The sequence below is a fragment of the Crocuta crocuta genome, unplaced genomic scaffold (genome assembly GCF_008692635.1).
Source record: "Crocuta crocuta isolate KB4526 unplaced genomic scaffold, BGI_CrCroc_1.0 scaffold445, whole genome shotgun sequence".
Classification (NCBI taxonomy): Eukaryota; Metazoa; Chordata; class Mammalia; order Carnivora; family Hyaenidae; genus Crocuta; species Crocuta crocuta.
In genome coordinates this window covers 3,544,691-3,560,988 of record NW_027530847.1, presented here as the reverse complement: position 1 = coordinate 3,560,988, position 16,298 = coordinate 3,544,691, and the positions used below count along the sequence as shown (strand labels likewise).

The following is a 16,298-nucleotide window of genomic DNA, read 5'->3' as shown; positions in this document are numbered from 1 at the left end:
TGGCCACACAGCAAACAAGGAGCAAAGCCGTCCTGGAAAAACCCAGAGGCCTCACAACACCTTGTTTAATCATCCGAACACATGTCACGCACCTACCGTATGTTAGCTGTGCTTCTCTGTACTTATATTTTTATTTTATTTAAACGACTTTATTTTTAAGTACTCTCTACACCCAACGTGGGGCTCAAACTTCCAACCTCAAGATCAAGAGTCACATGCTCCAGATGGAGCCAGCCAGGTGCCCCAGCTCCTATATACTTTAAATATTCAACTCACAAAGCCTTCCCCTCAGTCGACAAATAATGACTGAGTGTCTTCTGTGTTCCAGGTTCTATAGTGGGTTCTAGGGATACAGCAGTAAATAAAGCAGAGAAGGAGGGCCCGGCCTTCTTGGAGGTATTCAGCAAAGATCGAAGAAAATATGCCCTATTGCCAAATGCCCGCACGATTCCTGTGAACAGAGCATGACCTGGGCACTTGTGGAGGAGGTGGAGGACAAGGTTATGGACCACTGGTCTCAGCTTCAGGAATCTTAAAATCTCCAAGCTCTTGGTTCAAAGGATACCCATGCACTCTCTCAGACTAAAAGTTTGCTATTGGAGAGTAGCGCCAATGGTGATCACAGCAACCTGATTACCTGGGAAGACACTCGGACAATAACAGCACTCACAGCAGCTGTCACACTGAGTAATGACTATATGCCAGCCTCCATGCTCAGTGTTCCAGGTGTCTTACCAGTTATTTTCATGCTCCTAAGAGTCTTTCAAGAAAAGCACTGTGTATTATTATCTCCTTTTTATAGATGAGGAAACTAAGGCTAGGGGAGATTAAGTAATTTGTCCAAGGATAACTACAGAGCAAGGAGGCTTCGGTACTGGTTTGCCAAATTTTGTGCCTCTTAACAGGGATGGAATCTGTCTGAAGGAGGCAGACACCAGGAATACCAGGAGTAGCTATTGCCTGGGAGGGCTGGAGCCTCCAGAGCCCCCAGAAGATTCTTGTTCACCCCCTTGCATCCAGTCTGAACATCACATGGATGAGGAGGTAAGGAGGAAATGGTCAGGTATGCTCAAGCTGTCTCTCCCTCTCCACTGAACCTCCAGGGAAGAAGTGCATGACCTTTGTTTGCCACCCATTAACCCCCTGGAGAGAGAAAGAAGTGGGCAAGGGTAAGGGCGGGGGAAGTCTTTTCTCCCTTGGGTGGGTGGAGGGCCCATCAGGAAAGAAGGGAGAAGCCTGATTGGTTCTTTCCTTTCTTGGACAAGAAGCCTGGACATGTGATACGGTGCATGTCCTTCGCACGGAGCCCCCTTGGGGGAATGCCAGGCACCTTTTGGACCCAAGAAGCCCCAGAAAGGAGAGACTAGTATGGCCTTAAATTGCAAGCTAAGCTACCCATTTCTAAGCACTGTAACTAGGTCATCAGGTTCCTAGAGAAGCCAGCTGTGGTGGGGGGATGGGGAGGGAAATTCTGTAGTCTACCAAGATCCCTACTTCCCTTCAGGCCCCGCCCTCCCTGAAATCTGCACCTGCTCCCAAACTGATCCCTTCCCCCAGCTGGGCCCAGCTGTCAACGGCTTCCAAAGCCCTGCCCCTGCCTTCCACGGGCCAGAACCATGGGGGGCCTCCTGGGCACAAGGTATCTTACAAGCCACCTGAGCCCTTCAGAAAGGGGCTTGTACGACAGGGAAGGAGTGGCCTCTCCTGGTGGGTAGTTCTTGCTCCATGAGGGCAGCAGGAAAGTTGGGCCCCTTCGGGCCTTCCGAGGGTACCTTCCTGGCATTGTTGCCACAGGTGGCAGGAGACAGGTGATGTTTACCCTACTGAGACAAGAGTTGCCAAAAGGCTTCAATCAAGCCTTTGAATCTGCACCTGCCCCGAGCCCCAAAATAACAACCAGGGCAGTCTACCTGATCCACAGGTCGCAGGTGCCTCTGGCTTTTATCTCCCTGCAGTTTTCCCTGCTGTGGCCCAGCTGGCAAGACTCTCTTTCCCAGGGGTTTCTGGAGACCTGGCTGCATCCCTCCAGTGCTGGGCCTCTCCCCGTTGGGCCACCTGTACTGTCAACCATCCCCATCCCTCTGCCCAGGGGCTTCTGCCATCAGTCACTGCTCCCTCCTCCCCGACCAGCTCTACTGGACAGCCCAGACCCTCTTCAGCCAGTCTGCCTGCTCACTGCCTCCCAAACACATCATACACTTTCGGTCCTCTAGATCCGCCCGAGTAGTTCTTACCTACCGAGGCTGTCCCTGTCACATTCCTTCCACCTGCCATACGCCTTCATGGTCCACATCTTCCTAACAGGTAATAATGATGCCTAATACTATGTCGGGCTCTGTGCTAGGTGGGCTACAGGATCTCTCACTCATTTAACAAATATGTGCTGAATGTCTCCTACATGCCAAGCACTCTGCTGGAGGCTGGGGATGAAGGAAAAAATGAGGCAAAACTCCTGCACACTCTAGGGGATTTTACTGGAGGAGACAGACAGTAAACATGTAAACATAGGTGGCTTCTCAAGAGGTGATCATTTCAGCTGAGACTTAAATGGTAAGATGACAGTCCTGATCAGATCTAGGAGAAGAGTGATCCAGGCTAAAGAAACCCAGAAAGCCTATGAGAAAGAGATTACTACTATTATCTTCATCGAGGGATGACTCTTATCTTCACTTTACAGACGGAGAAACTGAGGGCTCAGGGTGAAGTGCACTGCACAAAGCTACACTGCTGAGAAAGCTATCGTTCAAGCCTTTAGTGCTCATTCCCCTTCCTGACACTTTCCACTAGTGGCACAGGAGAGGGTCTGGCTTGGCAGAGCAGCTGGCAAAGGAGAAGGCGCATGTTGATAATGCAGCCCAAGAGTGGAGACCTCTGGACCGAGTCATCCACTGAATAGCTGATGGTGGAAGTGGACTGGGTTGGCAGAGTTCCAGGGCATCTGTGGGATGCAGCCAGTGGGTCTGTCCTCTTCTGCTTCTGGAAACGACACCACAGATTTGGCACAGTTTGCCCAGAGCCCTTCACCAAGTGGTTCGGGTCCATTCCTCCTGCTGCAAATGAGTTTGCTTCCTTAGGAACAGAGGCATTCTTGTCACCTAACCTGCATCTAATAATAACCCTCCATGTTCATTGAGCAGATGCTGCCCAAGCCCTTACCCAACCTCAGGCCCTGTGCCAGGAACGCAGGGTGAAATAAGCCAGTCCAGACCTGCAAAGAAGCAATGACACAGTGGCTTGAGGGTAGGCTTTGGCACCAGATACGTCTGAGTGTGAGCCCCAGACCTGCCTCCTACAAGGTATGTCAGTGTGGACATGTTACAGAGCCTCTAGAAGCTCTGGATTCTCTGTCGTGACACGGTTGTGAGGATCAAACAAGATGATTATGTCAAGGGCATCAATGCAGCACTTGGCACAGAGTAAACACTCAATACATACCATCTGTTATTATTATTAAAAAGCACTTTTACATTTCACTTTCTTGCTTAAGCCTCCCTTACTCTGATGGGTTGGTGCTATTCTCTCAGATTCAAGGGTGAGAATTTGAAAATTGATATGCCTAGTACTTAGGTAGTAGAGCAAGAGATCAATCTAAGCTTCAAATCTGAGTCCAGAGTTTTACCTATGGGTGTGTGGCATGTGATCAGTACACACTAACTATAATGAACCTTGCCTGGTGGAGGCACAATGGAGGGGGTAGACGGATGGCACATATAGCCCGACTGAGGTGGCAGAAGGATGGGACCCAGGTCCACTCACCCCAATACCCACAGTATCCCCAGCACTTAGCACGTATAAAGCATTCATCAGTATTTGCTGCCTCAACAAATGCAACAAAACTCTAAGGACAGCTCAAAGAGATGAACAGCGTTAGGGAAGGCGGGCATCATAGATAACATTCAGGCATTAAAAGCCAGAAAGGCCTGTAAGTTTGACTCTGCCATTTACTGTGGGATAAACCTTGCCTTAGTTTCTTTCCTGAAACGGGACTAAACATACCCACCTCACTTACCTCACTGTGAAATGATATATACAAGGCGGCAGGTAAATTATACAGCGTTTGCATGCACACAAAAGCTACTATCATAGGGGCGCCCAGGTGGCTCAGTCGGATGAGCATCCGACTTCAGCTCAGGTCATGATCTTGTAGTTCGTGGGTTCGAGCCCCGCGTCGGGCTCTGTGCTGACAGCTCGGAGACTAAAGCCTGCTTCGGATCCTGTGTCTCCCTCTCTCTCTGCCACTAACCCACTCACATTCTGTCTCTGTCTCTCTCAAAAATTAAAAATAAAAATAAAAATAAAAAGCTACTATCATCATGCTACAGACTACTAAGGCAGTAAAGTGTTGAAAGTGTCACCTCGAGCTTGAGCCCAGGTTGCCCTGGTATTAGCTTATGAGGCCCAGGACACGTCACTTCTCTCTGAGCCTCAGTGTTCTCAGCCATAGAACGAAGATAACCTTGTAGGGTTTAAGGAGGGCAGAGATAAAGAACACAGACTTTGGAGTAAGACAGTCTTGGTTTCAAATCCCGACTCTGCCTCCTGCTAACTAAACCCTCCAAATCTCAGTGTCCTGTAAAGTTGTTGGGACAGTAGCACAGAGATGATGTTGGTAAAAGGCCTGTCACATGAGTGGCCACCATCATCTAACACTGGCACAGTGTGTGTGTGTGTGTGGGGGGGGGCAGAATATTTAAAAGTGGGAGCTTGAAAGCTACGGTCCCAGGCTTTGCCACTTTACTAACTGTGCTACCTTGCATAAGTTGCTTAACTTCTCTGTACCTCAGTTTCCTCATTTGTAAAATGGGGTTAATAATAGTACCAACTTCAAAGTGCTGCGAGGCGAGTGGAATAAATACATATACAGCGCTTTGAACAATGCCTGGCATCGAGCAAGCACTTGATAAATGTCAGGTGCTATTAATAGTAATGTTAACAATAATACTAATCACCAAGTGGAATAAGAGGGAGGGACTGTGTAATTCTGGGATGTGGGCATCCCGGGGAGTAATTCCAGGGAAGTCCCTGGACAGCTCTGTAGGCAAGTTTTCAGCCTCTGAGANGGTGCCCCTGAGCAAAAATCTCAATCCTGCTGACCAGGAAGCCAATCTCTGGGGAGACAAGTCAGGCTCCTTGGAAGGGACACTGTGTTCCTGGCTCTGCCTGGCCTGACCGGGGGAACAAAGGCACGTGTGTGTGGCCTGGGAGGAGGGAGGGGAATGTTTCCCTTTCAAGAGCGGAACAAAGGATCTGAGGCATAGTTGAGTGCGTTCCAATCCCCTCCCAAGCTAGCTCCCATTCCTCAGATGGTTGTCCAACAAGGTTTTCAACCTTCTAGCTCCCTCCTGAAAGGTGAAGGGGGAGGGGCTGGCTCCACCTCACTCTACCCTCTGCCATCAGTCTCCAAGAGGCAGGGTTTCTATGTGCCACACCTCTGAGATCTCTCAGCAGTCTCCATCCCGTGTGGGGGGTGGGGCAGGGACCTCTGGGGGGAACTCAGGGTTAATGGATGATACAAGGCACCGAAAGTGACAGGCTTAATGTCCCTCTAGGGGGAGACCCAGACTGAAACTGCTACTGAGTGATGGAGCCTGGGAGAGAGAGACGGAGTTCTGGGCAGCCTCCAGGATGGGGAGGTGGGGGGACAGCCTGACAGAACTAGGTGGAAATGGATGTTCAAGTCTTAAAAGAGTTGACCAAGGGTTGTAGAGAGAATCCAGGTGAAGGGGGAAGGAGCACAGAAAGTAACTGACAAGAGGAAAGGGAGGGACACATCCAAAAACAGTCGTTTGTGGGGAGGGGGAAGTCTTTAGGGACATTACTTTCCAGTTTCTACACTCTCACCAGCAGGAATCGGCTGCAGGGCTGGGACAGGAAGCAGTCTGTGGAAGTCATTGCAAAGGCATTTCCTGAAGAGCGAGAGAAAAACCTCTAGTTCCGAGGGGAGCTCTGGAGTCTGCCCAAAAAGCCCTGTAGCTTAGAGCTAGCTGTAAGGCTCCGGCTTGGCCTGAGAGTCTCATCAGGGATGAAACCAAGTACCAGAAGGTCCCAGAGGCAGTTTCTTTCTGCAAAAACACTGTTTGCAAAAATCAATATGTAATAAATGGGAAGCCAGAAGGAGCCCTAGGATGAGGCTGCTGTGTGCTGTGGACACTCATAGTCACTACTCTGAGAATGTTAAGAAGCGGATTAACTCACTGAGTCTTCAGGACAAGGCATTGTTATTACGGCCACTTACAAGTTACAAGACTTGTCCACGGTCACGCAGCAAGTTAAGTGATCCAGTGATCCAAAAACCCAAACCCTCCATCTTCCTCCTGATGTGTAACCTGGGGCAAGCCATTTCACCTTCCTCAGCCTGATTTCCCTCCTGCTCACCTCCCTGGGTAGCTCTAGGCATCAAAAAGGCAAGGTGGACGTGAAAGCGCTTTCGGAGTTGCAAAGTGCTACATAAATGTAGAATGTTAGTATCACGAGGTCATGAGAAATTACCCTATATCGACACTGGAATTACTTAATTTTTGCAGTTTAAGTGCTGCAGCTGTTGACAGGCAAGAGCTATCCTCCGATGTAACTCAAAGGCTTTAATGGTGGAACTGGCCACAAGGCTTAAGGGACAACCAGGATTCCTAGACTGTCCACCTCAACCCTCCATCCTGCAGATGAGGGGGGAAACTGGAGCCTGGGGGTGAAGTGAGATGGCCAAGGTAAGACAGAGAGTCAGAGCAGAACGAGATGGCTAGGACCCTGCCCTGAGGACGGGCTGGAGGGGTATGGAGTCCAAAACAGGAGAATGGATGCTGAATGGGTTTCTGACTTGAGTTCTGAGGCGAAGATGATGAGAATTATGATAACAACGCGTGCCAGGCTCTACACATCTTGGGCATATGCTTCTCTGAGATCTTTGTCATGACTTGATGAAGCAGGTAATACTTTCCCCAAGGTTCAGAGAATTCAAAGAGCTTGCCCAAGGTCACACAGCTAGACGTGAGTGAGCTGGGACCCAAGCTCAGACAATGTTTCAGACAGAAATATTGCTAGAATGGAGGAGGACCATTCAGGATACCCCATTTGGAGAGAACGATCCCTGAAGAACATCTTGCTTATTTAGCCTTGATTTAATGACCTCCTAGTGGTTAAGAAATGTGGCTTCCATCAATAGGCTGTGTGCAAGGTTGGCCGTAATCTCTTAGTCCCTGCTTACAACTTTCACCTCCATCTCCCGATCCAAACCACTGTTCTTTCTAACCTGGCAGTTGCACCACCCTCATCACTGGGTTCCTGGCTACAGCTCTTGCAGAATTCAGATCACTTTAACCCTGCTCCAAACTACTGCCTGGCCTCTCACGCATTCAACCACGGCCAAGTCCTCACCCTGGCCTGTAATGCCCTGTGCAACCTGGCCTTTGGCCACCTCTCCCCACCTCGATCCCAACCACTCTCCTCCTTGCTATTTCTTCTCCCACCACATTCTTCAGGTTTTGGCTCAAATATTACCTTGGTGAGGCCTTCCCTAACCACTCTTAAAACTGCAGCCCCACCTCCCTTGCTAGGCATGCCCTATACCTCAACCTGCTTTATTTTCTTCATAGCGCTTCCTCTCATTTGATATATTACATATATAGATGTATAGCTACATATTTGTCGTCTGTTTCTCCCCAATAGAATGTGAGCTTAACAAGGACAGAAACTTTGTTTTACTTAAGGCAGTATCCCGAGTACCTAGGACAGCCTGTGCATAGAAGCTCAATAAATACCGTCTGAATCAATGACTGAACTATCAGCTAAAGGAGTTCCCATTACTATTATTCTGGTTTCCGGTCTGCTAACTGCCTGTTTCTTCAGAAATGTGGTGGGCATCTCTTTCATTAGGTACCTGCTATGGCCAGGGCCTCTGCTCAGTGCTGAGGAAACGAGTATGGATGAGATGCAGACTTGACCTTCAGGAAACACCTAAATCTGGCAGCGATATGATCGTGTTAGAAATGTCTTCTTTACACTCATTTAGTACTACCACTGTTATTCTTCTTTCATTTATTTGAATTCTGCTGCGTACTTTACCAATAAAAAAGGTCAGCCCCTCTTCCCAGATATTTGAAACTGGTGATCATATTCTCCTGAGTCTTCTCTTCCCCAGGCTAAACAAAAAGACCCCGTGGGACTGTCTGACTCAGGTCTGCCAACTGGGAATGGGGAAGACAGACTGTCGGCTAGAGGGACAGAAGAGAAGTGGCTCCAGGAGCAGAGTGACTCCTTCAAAGAAAAGAGAGGGAGTCCCGAGGGAGGACTCTGTGGAATTAGGTTGGAGGTTGGGGGAGGGGACGGGCCCTGCTAATTAAGGTAGTAGGAGATTATGCTTCTGTCAGAGAGCAGCTCAATGGGAATTACCCCTAAATCTATCCATGCTAAACCCAGACAAGACCACGGTTGCTGAAAGAAAGCCCCATGACGGAAGGCTGTGGGTACTCGAAAATGCTGAAGCCCACTGGCCTCAGGACTGATCCCTGTTGGGGAACTGACAGCTGACAACCCCTGCTTCCGGCAGCCCAAACAAATGTGGTTGACTGCCCCCACAAAAGACAAGAAAATCCTCTGGGTTTTGTCGAGACCCCCTGAAAAAACACCTGGGTAATTTTCTAGCAGAAGCTGAAGTGCTCTGTGGGGCCACGGGGGAAATTAGTCCCAGGAAGTCTGGAAAATTCTGTGACAGTGACAGAATTAAAAGCAACCTCAAATGTACGTCCAGAAGAACTGGGTGCTTTGAGGTGGAGTCCCTGAGACATTTCGACCTCACTTTGGGACCTGAATGAGATTACTAAAAATTTCCACGTTTGGGGTTTCTAATGGGGTTTCCCCAAGAAAACCGCAGAACTGCCAGCAGCTGCCGAGATCTGCAAAGGTCACTGAGGTGCTTCAGCTACACATGTACCCATGCCAAAGAAGCCAGAAGAGGCAAGAAGAAATCTATAGAAACTAGAAGACCACAGAGCCATGCAACCTGGGAAAGGCCAAGTTCTGTTTCCTCTCCCCACATACTGTTGATTGCTCTCAGCAATGGTGTTTCTATCAAGCTTAGGGGCTTCCCAGGGACAGCGATCCCAAAATGGTCTAGGCTACCTGGGCCCTCACCCTAAAACTGTCCACATTCCCATTGGAAAGCCCCAGAAACACTCTGTTCCTATAGGGAAGGTCACATCATGCTCCAATCTAGACGATTATCTCAGGAGCTGGCAGGGGGCTATCATTATTCTATTTTACAGGTGGGAGAGATGGATGGAAGAGACAAACAGGTCCAGCACCTTGCCATGGGGCTCCAGTAAGGCAGTGGTGTGGCTAAGACTGAAATTCCAGTCCTTGGAACTCACCCACAATTAAGTAGGTGGATTTGAAGCAGGCTACCTCTCCCCACATGCACATGATACTGATCTACTGGCAGAGCCTGAGGGGGTAGGACAATGAAAACACTAACAAGAAGGTCACTCTGGCTGGGCAAAACCTTGATGCCCACTTGAGTTTTACCAGTGCCAGAATCAGGCTACACACAGCCTTTGGGAACCTGCTACTGCCAACAAAGGCACTGTTCTACCCGCAGCTACCTGAACAGTGTCAGCGTCGCCGACCAGGCTGAGTCCCTCCACAGGCATGTTTGGTTTGGCCTTACCGTATCTCTGGCTTTCTGTGCCAGGATGGCTGGGTCACTTTCTTACAGTACCTAGGGCAGCCTGATACAGACGGAAAAGGCTTCAAGCTCTGGAGTCAGGCTGACCTAGGTATAAATTCTCACTCAGTCACTTAACTGGTTGAGAGATACCTGGAGCCAGTCATTTAGCTCTCAAGGAGTTTCACAGGTAAACTGGGAATAAACCCACCTGCCTTGGAAAGTTATCGTGTGGGTGAAATAGCAGGTCATTTCCATGAGGGAAGATATCGTGTGCAGCTTATGGTCAGCACCTAGCACAGGGCCTGCTTCATGGTAGCTGCTCAATAAATTTTGGTTGCATAAATGACAGACTCAACACGATGTCTCAAACAAGATGTACTCCACAAAGGTTCGTTTTCTTCACCTCTCCTGTAGGGATGCTAAATTTAGAGCCAACCCCAAGGTGGTAATGGCCCGTAAGTCCTACACTCCTGGATTCACCAGAGCTCCCAGGAAGGTTTTGAGGTGCCTGTAGCCAGTCTGTGCAGCTCAAACAGGATGGGCGACTAGCTTCTACCCATAGGATCCCCAGTCGAATGTTCTTTACCTCCTGGCCTCAGAGGGCATGTGTGCCCAGACATGGTGCTGACATAACTTGCTCTTCTGCACACAAAGCCCTCTGTCCACCAAGAGGAAGTAGCATATGGTATGTTATCTAACGGGCTCTGAAAATCTTTGAGCAAAGAGACAGAAGATGTAATTTCAATCGAGGGGCCATCCGACGAACTTGCCCCATGCTGCTGTGTCTGAAACCTCTCTCCATGTACAATACCGGGCGACTGGCAGGTCTCTGACCCACGAAGCCCTCCGCAGAGGCTGGCCCACGGAACAGGCACCTCTCCCAAACTGCCTTTTGTTAACAGCTGGCAACAGCCCACCTGGTATTAGCACCACTGGCCGAAGACAACATAGGACAAGGTGGGCATAAGGCCCAAGTCTACTAGGAGATGCCTCAGAGGGTGTGTCTAAAGCGCTGGAATCCCATCCCTCCTGGAATCAGCTGAACAAATATTTGCCCCCAAAGAGAATCAAAGCAGGACGGAATAGGCGAGGTCATCACACAAACCAACAGGAACTATTTAATCATTTATCCCCCCAGGGAGTTCATTTACAGAATGGCTTTCAAGTCTGGTCAGCCTTGGCTGGTGAGCCCTGCACCTTTACCTCCCCCCAACCCCACCCCAGTCATCTGACCTCTACTGACTTGACCCCTTTGTATTTTACAGGAACCAGCGGCAGGAAGAGTTAATGAAGTTGCAAAGAGATGGGAAATAAGACAGGGGGAAGGGTTCCAGGGCAGACCAGGAGGTCTCCTGCTCCGAGGTAAACTGAAGGTGCCACGCCCTAGGCCCAGCCTATGGATAATTTGCATGCTCGACATTCCAGAGTCCCCTGTGCGTGGCCCCTTCCACCTCAGCTCCTTCAACAGATGACCTGTTTCCCAAAGCCTGCTCAATTTTTCTGAGTATCCTGAGGGGACCAAATACCTCTCATAAGCCCTGCACCTCCCCTACGCAGGAGGATAAGCAAGGAAATTAGGACTGATCTCACTGTGGAAGAGCAAAAATTGCCTCCAATGACCACTGGCAAAGAACCTCTCACCACGATCTCCTCCTGACGTGGTGATGGGCAAGAGATTCTCCCTCCCTGAGAAACGAATGAGGCATGACTCCAGGGCCCAGAAAGTGCATCTGGAACCAGTAACAACTGCTCCAGAAACTTGCTGGTGCCAGTCGCTGCTCACATCAGCTCCAAGATTTACAATATGCTGCAAGGCAAAGAGGGCTCAGCGCATTTTTTTAGTGGAAGAAACTGAGGCTCAAGGTAAAGTGGCCTGTCCAAGGTCACAACGCCGGTGAAGTGACCGGGCTTGGCGCTCAAGCCTAGGTCAGTTTGTTCCCGAAGGCTGTCACTGACTCTCAACGTCCCAAAGACCGGGTGCGTGCTTTGCCGGCACACGGGGCGCCACGAAGGGCCCTGGGGCCCTGGCCGGAAAGCAACAGGCAGAACAGCTGGGGCTCCCCAACCGACCCTGGGCAGCGAGGTGCAAAGTCCCCAGGCTTAATGCGTGACACAGCAAGGGCTCCACAAAAAGGCCAACCATGCAGAAAGTTACACACTTTGGAGCAAAGGGACACAGGGCTGCAGCACAAACACGGCCAGCCCACTGGCACTGCCTACACTGCCCTCAAATCTGACAATCCTCAGCCATCCCAGCCAGTGGGAACTTCTGCCTGGCCGTGCCCTGTTCTCAGAGGAGAGGAACATGTACGCAAACTCTGAAATAAAGGGAACTTGATGTGTGGGAGGGAAGCCCGGGACAGGACTGACATCCTGGGGGGAGTTGAGAATGGAGGGGCTCCCAGGCATTATGCTCATCGGCCCTTTCTGTGATGACCCATTTGAGGGGAGCACTGGACTGACTTCCCACTCGAAAAGATGTGGGGCCCCATAAACACACAGGCTGTTTTCTTCTGCTTAGAAATGGGAACCCAAGTATGAAAGAGTGGGGCCACGAGGGTGACCAGAATGAGAGCTGCCTAGTCCTTCAAGAACTAGGTCATCGGTATTTGAGAACGGCCAACCTCTTGCAGTGCAAGGAGACCAGTCACATCTCCTTAACAAACAGTAGCTCCGAGAATCACCCCGCACCACGGAACAAGAAGCAGGGGAGAAGCTGTTAGGGATCTCTGTGACCAGAAACCAAGGGAAAGGGACACACAAGGGGCGTGGTCCTTACCCAGCCGCCGTTCTCCTGGATCCAAGGCTCTAGATGGTCGTTCAGGTAAGTGGCCATCCAAGTTGCGATCCGACTCACCAGTACCTGCATCTCTTTGTCCACGCTCTCCACGCACAGTGCCCCACCGAAGGAGAAAAAGGCCACGATGCGACCCCAGTTCACCCCATCCCGGAAGAGTTCGTTCACTACCTGCTCGAAGCTCTGATATGCCGTCCCTGGGGTGATGTGAAGCTGGGACGTCAGGTCGCTGAATGCCCGCCGGTACCTCAGTTCAAACTCATCCCCGGCCTCCCTCAGCGCTTGCTTCACCGCTGCCATGGGGATCACCTCCCGGGCGTCCAAGCTGCTGCTGTGGCCAGTGGCTCCATTCACCGCAGGGCTGTCCGCCAAGTGCCAGGACGGGTTGCCATTGACGGCACTGGGGGTCTCCATCTCCGATTCAGTCCCTTCTGGGGCCTCAGTTCTGTTCTCTTCCACATCGCTAAACTGACTCCAGCTGTATCCTTTCTGGGAAAGCTTGTAGGAGAGAAAGTCAACCACCAGCTCCCGGTTGCTCTGAGACATTTTTATAATAGGGATGGGCTCGACCAGTCCATTGTCCAAAACACCTGCTCACTCACTGAGTCTGGTCTCTGCTCAGTGGTTCTCTTCTGGGATCCAAAGCCAAGATGAGGTTCTGATGGAAGAGAAAGAGCTTCAGGGAAAAAAAAAATTAATACGCATGCCATTTACCCTACAATATCCCATTGCCCCCTGGAGGTACCAGAACTGGTTTCTTTGTGGCTCTTAGGAAGGTCTGGGTCTGGCTTCCAGGAGACTTCAATGAAGTCAAATTGAAAGCACCAGCACCAGTGGGCTCTTTCTGAATCATCGCACAAGCTTTTTTTTTTTTTTTTTCCCCCAGCCACCCCCTTTTCTCCGAAATGCCTTCCTCAGAAAGTCACCCGCACGGGCAGTGTGCCCCCCATCCCCACCCCCGCACCACCTACATTCAAATCCTTCTCAGGCGACCGCAGGCAGGTGCAACCCCCGGATCTTTTGTAACAGGTCGGGCGACGAGGTGGCAGCCGGGATGCCGGTAACTCAGCCGGCCTCACGGCGGCTGGCAAAAAAAGGAGCTCCGGCCGGAGGGATCATGCGACCCGGCAGGCTGGGAGCCCAGAAGGCGACACAGGAATTACGAAGCTCAGGAACCGGCCCCCTCGCTCGCTTCCTCCTCCATCGCCCGGATCGAGGGCGGCCACTCGGCAGCGGCCTCCTGCCACCCGGGAGCCCAGCCCCCTCGCTCTTGCACGCCCCTTGGCTCTCCGCCTCCTACTGGGAGCCAGGAGAACTCTCCCGGAGGTGGCTGGTGTGGGGTTTAGGTTTTTTGTTGTTGTCGCCGTTTCTATTTAAGTACCAGCCCGGGGTAAGGCTTCCGAAACCCTGAAGGGACTTCTCAATGGGGTTCAAGGTTTCGAGAAGGGACAGAAGGAGGGGGAAACTGCCTCGGATCTGCGGTCTGACTTCGGAAAGGCCATCCCCGGGCCTTTCCGGGAGGCTGACGGCCGGGGACCCCCCAGAAACACCGCTGATTTTCTTTGAATTCCCCAAAGGCCCTGGACGTGGCGGCGGCGGTGGGGGATTGCCGGGTCCTCCATTCCCCGCACGGACACAATGGCCGCCGGCGCCCTGCACAAAGACGGGGTGAGGGTGAGGCTCCGGGCCTCTCCTCGGGTCAGGGAGAGGGACTGAGGCCTGCTCGAAGTCCCCCCCCCGCCCCCCAGCTGAGACCACGTTTTCCTGAGGACAGGCCCAAGGTGGCTTCCTGGCGCCCCCGGGAGGGCTTGGGGGCCGGGGGCTGCACCTCTCCGGAGCCCGGGGCCGGTGGGCTGCGGCCTGGCGGCTTCTCCCGCGCGCTAGGCCGGGTACCCGCCGGGCCACCGCCCCGTTGCCAGGCAACTGCTCTCCCTCAGGGGCTCCCCCTAGCCCTTTCAAGAAGGAGGGGTCTCGCCCCCGGCGGCCCGCTCCGGCGTAGCCAATCAGCGAGGCCAGTCGGCACGGAAGCGGGACGGCGAGGGCTCCCATTGGGCGCGGCGCCTGCCACGCATAGGGGAGGCGGTGCTCTCACCTGCGAGCCCCGCGAGCCGTGGGGGGCCACGTCCCCCCTTCATCGGCCAGGTAGTTTCCAGACGCGAGGGCTCTTCGTGGCCAAGTTCCGCGCTGCGGACCTGGGCCGGCCTACCTGGCTGACGGCTCACGCTGTCTCTTCCGAACGAGCCGGCCTCAGTTTCCCCTGAAGAGACCGGGGGAACTTGCAAGCTCAGTCACTTCCGGTGCCGCGGCAGCGCGCGCGAGCCCGAGACGCAAAGGGAGTGCGCGCCTTGAGGACTGTCGTCAAGACCTGGGAGGGAGCGCCCCCTTGCGGCAGATCTGGGGAATCTGGAGACGCAAAAAACAAAAAGAAAATCAACGTTTATATTCACATTTTCGTCCGTTCGTTCATTTAGTCAGTGTCATCCATCCGTGAGTTTATATATCTAAAAAGCGTCGCGTTGTAACTAAGAACCTTGTGTCTGGGTTTCCATCTCTGTCAGTCGGACAAGTTATTCAACTGCTCTGTGCCTCAATCTCCTTAACTGTAAAATGGCTAAAAACAACCTCCCTCATTGTTATTGTGAGGATTGAAAGAGTTATTTGTAAAATCTGTAGCACCGTGTGTGGTCCATAGTATATGCTGCATAAATGTATTCAATAAACGTTTATTATTTGGGTTGCTGAAGATAGAAACAAGACAAGACTTGGTCCCGGCTTTCACGAAGACTCAAACCCTTGATCTGGAGACCGTAAACAACTAAGAAAATACACAAACGAAGAAATTTCAGATCGTGACGAGTGCTATGAAAGAAGTAAATCAGGGTATTGTCCTAGAGTGAAGGGAGTGTGCTGCTTTAGACTGGGTACTCAAGGTACCAGGGATGTAAACCCTGCCCTGCCAGCCCAGTGAGAGAGGCATTTATTCAACCATTGTTTGTGTGGGGTGGCCAGGGGTGGCCCCTTGGAAAAGAGACATAGAACCCAAGACTTATAATATAAGAAAACGCTGACCCATGGTAAGAACCTAGAGAATAGCAACCTCGGCAGAGGAAACAGCTTAATGCAGAATGTTCTGAGGCAGGAAGAACATGTTCCAGAAACCGGAGAAGCATGTTTTGGGAGGGGAAATGTGGCTGGCAGGAGGTTGGAAAGTTGACCATGGAAGTGAATTAGACTTGACTCTAAACATTGTAAGGTGTTTTATGTTAAATTAATTAATTAAAATCGGGTATACAGGAACAATGAATATTAAAAATATACAAAGGGCTCCTCGGTGGCTCAGTTAGTTAAGCGTCCAACTCTTGGTTTCAGCTCAGGTCGCGATCTCATGGTTTGCGGGATCGAGCCCCGTGTCGAGCTCTGTGCTAACAGCGCAGAGCCTGCTTGGGATTCTCTCTATCCCTTTCTCTCTGCCCCTCCCTCTCTCTCTCTTAAAATAAATAAACTAAAAAAAAAAACTTTTAAAAAATAAAAACAATACAGAGAGCATAGAATGAGAAAAATAAGTCATCTTCCCACCTATGCTTTCCAATCCACGGTTCCCCCCACATCCATTATTTCTTCTGTAGTCTTTCAGAGCTGTTCACCGTATTCACAAGCAAGTTATGTGCACAGATTTTTTACACAAATGCTAGCTTGCTATAAACACTTCTTCATCTTGTGCTTAAGGCTGAGCTCTATGTTTTCGGGTCTACCTCAATTTTAAAAATCAACACACAACTTTATAAAGATGTGCCTTCATTTACTTGCCTAATATTCTATGTGAGTACATTTGAGTTGTTTCCA

General features: G+C 51.0%; 1 protein-coding gene and 1 long non-coding RNA gene across 6 annotated transcripts in view; one reads left to right on the top strand and one right to left on the bottom strand.

The window, feature by feature from the left end:
- The window catches only part of BCL2L1 (BCL2 like 1), a 47,532-nt gene extending 32,796 nt beyond the window's left edge, over positions 1–14,736 (bottom strand). The window contains exons 1-2 of one of the 4 annotated variants that reach the window (XM_077769359.1): positions 14,662–14,736; positions 12,438–13,113 (exon numbers count right to left, since the gene is read on the bottom strand). In XM_077769359.1, coding sequence (XP_077625485.1) covers positions 12,438–13,001 — 564 coding nt within the window. In that variant the 5' untranslated portion in view covers positions 13,002–13,113; positions 14,662–14,736. Of the gene's footprint in view, positions 1–12,437; positions 13,132–13,426; positions 14,339–14,547; positions 14,624–14,661 lie in introns of those variants that run through there. The other 3 variants (XM_077769358.1, XM_077769357.1, XM_077769356.1) reach the window with 3 other exon arrangements.
- On the top strand, positions 368–3,473 carry LOC144235802 (uncharacterized). 2 transcript variants are annotated; one of them, XR_013336317.1, is made up of 3 exons: positions 368–726; positions 906–1,044; positions 2,678–3,473. It is a non-coding gene; the product is annotated as an uncharacterized LOC144235802 (long non-coding RNA). The 2 variants fall into 2 exon arrangements; XR_013336316.1 differs by having other exon boundaries at positions 368–1,044.
- Positions 14,737–16,298: the final 1,562 nt, after the last annotated feature.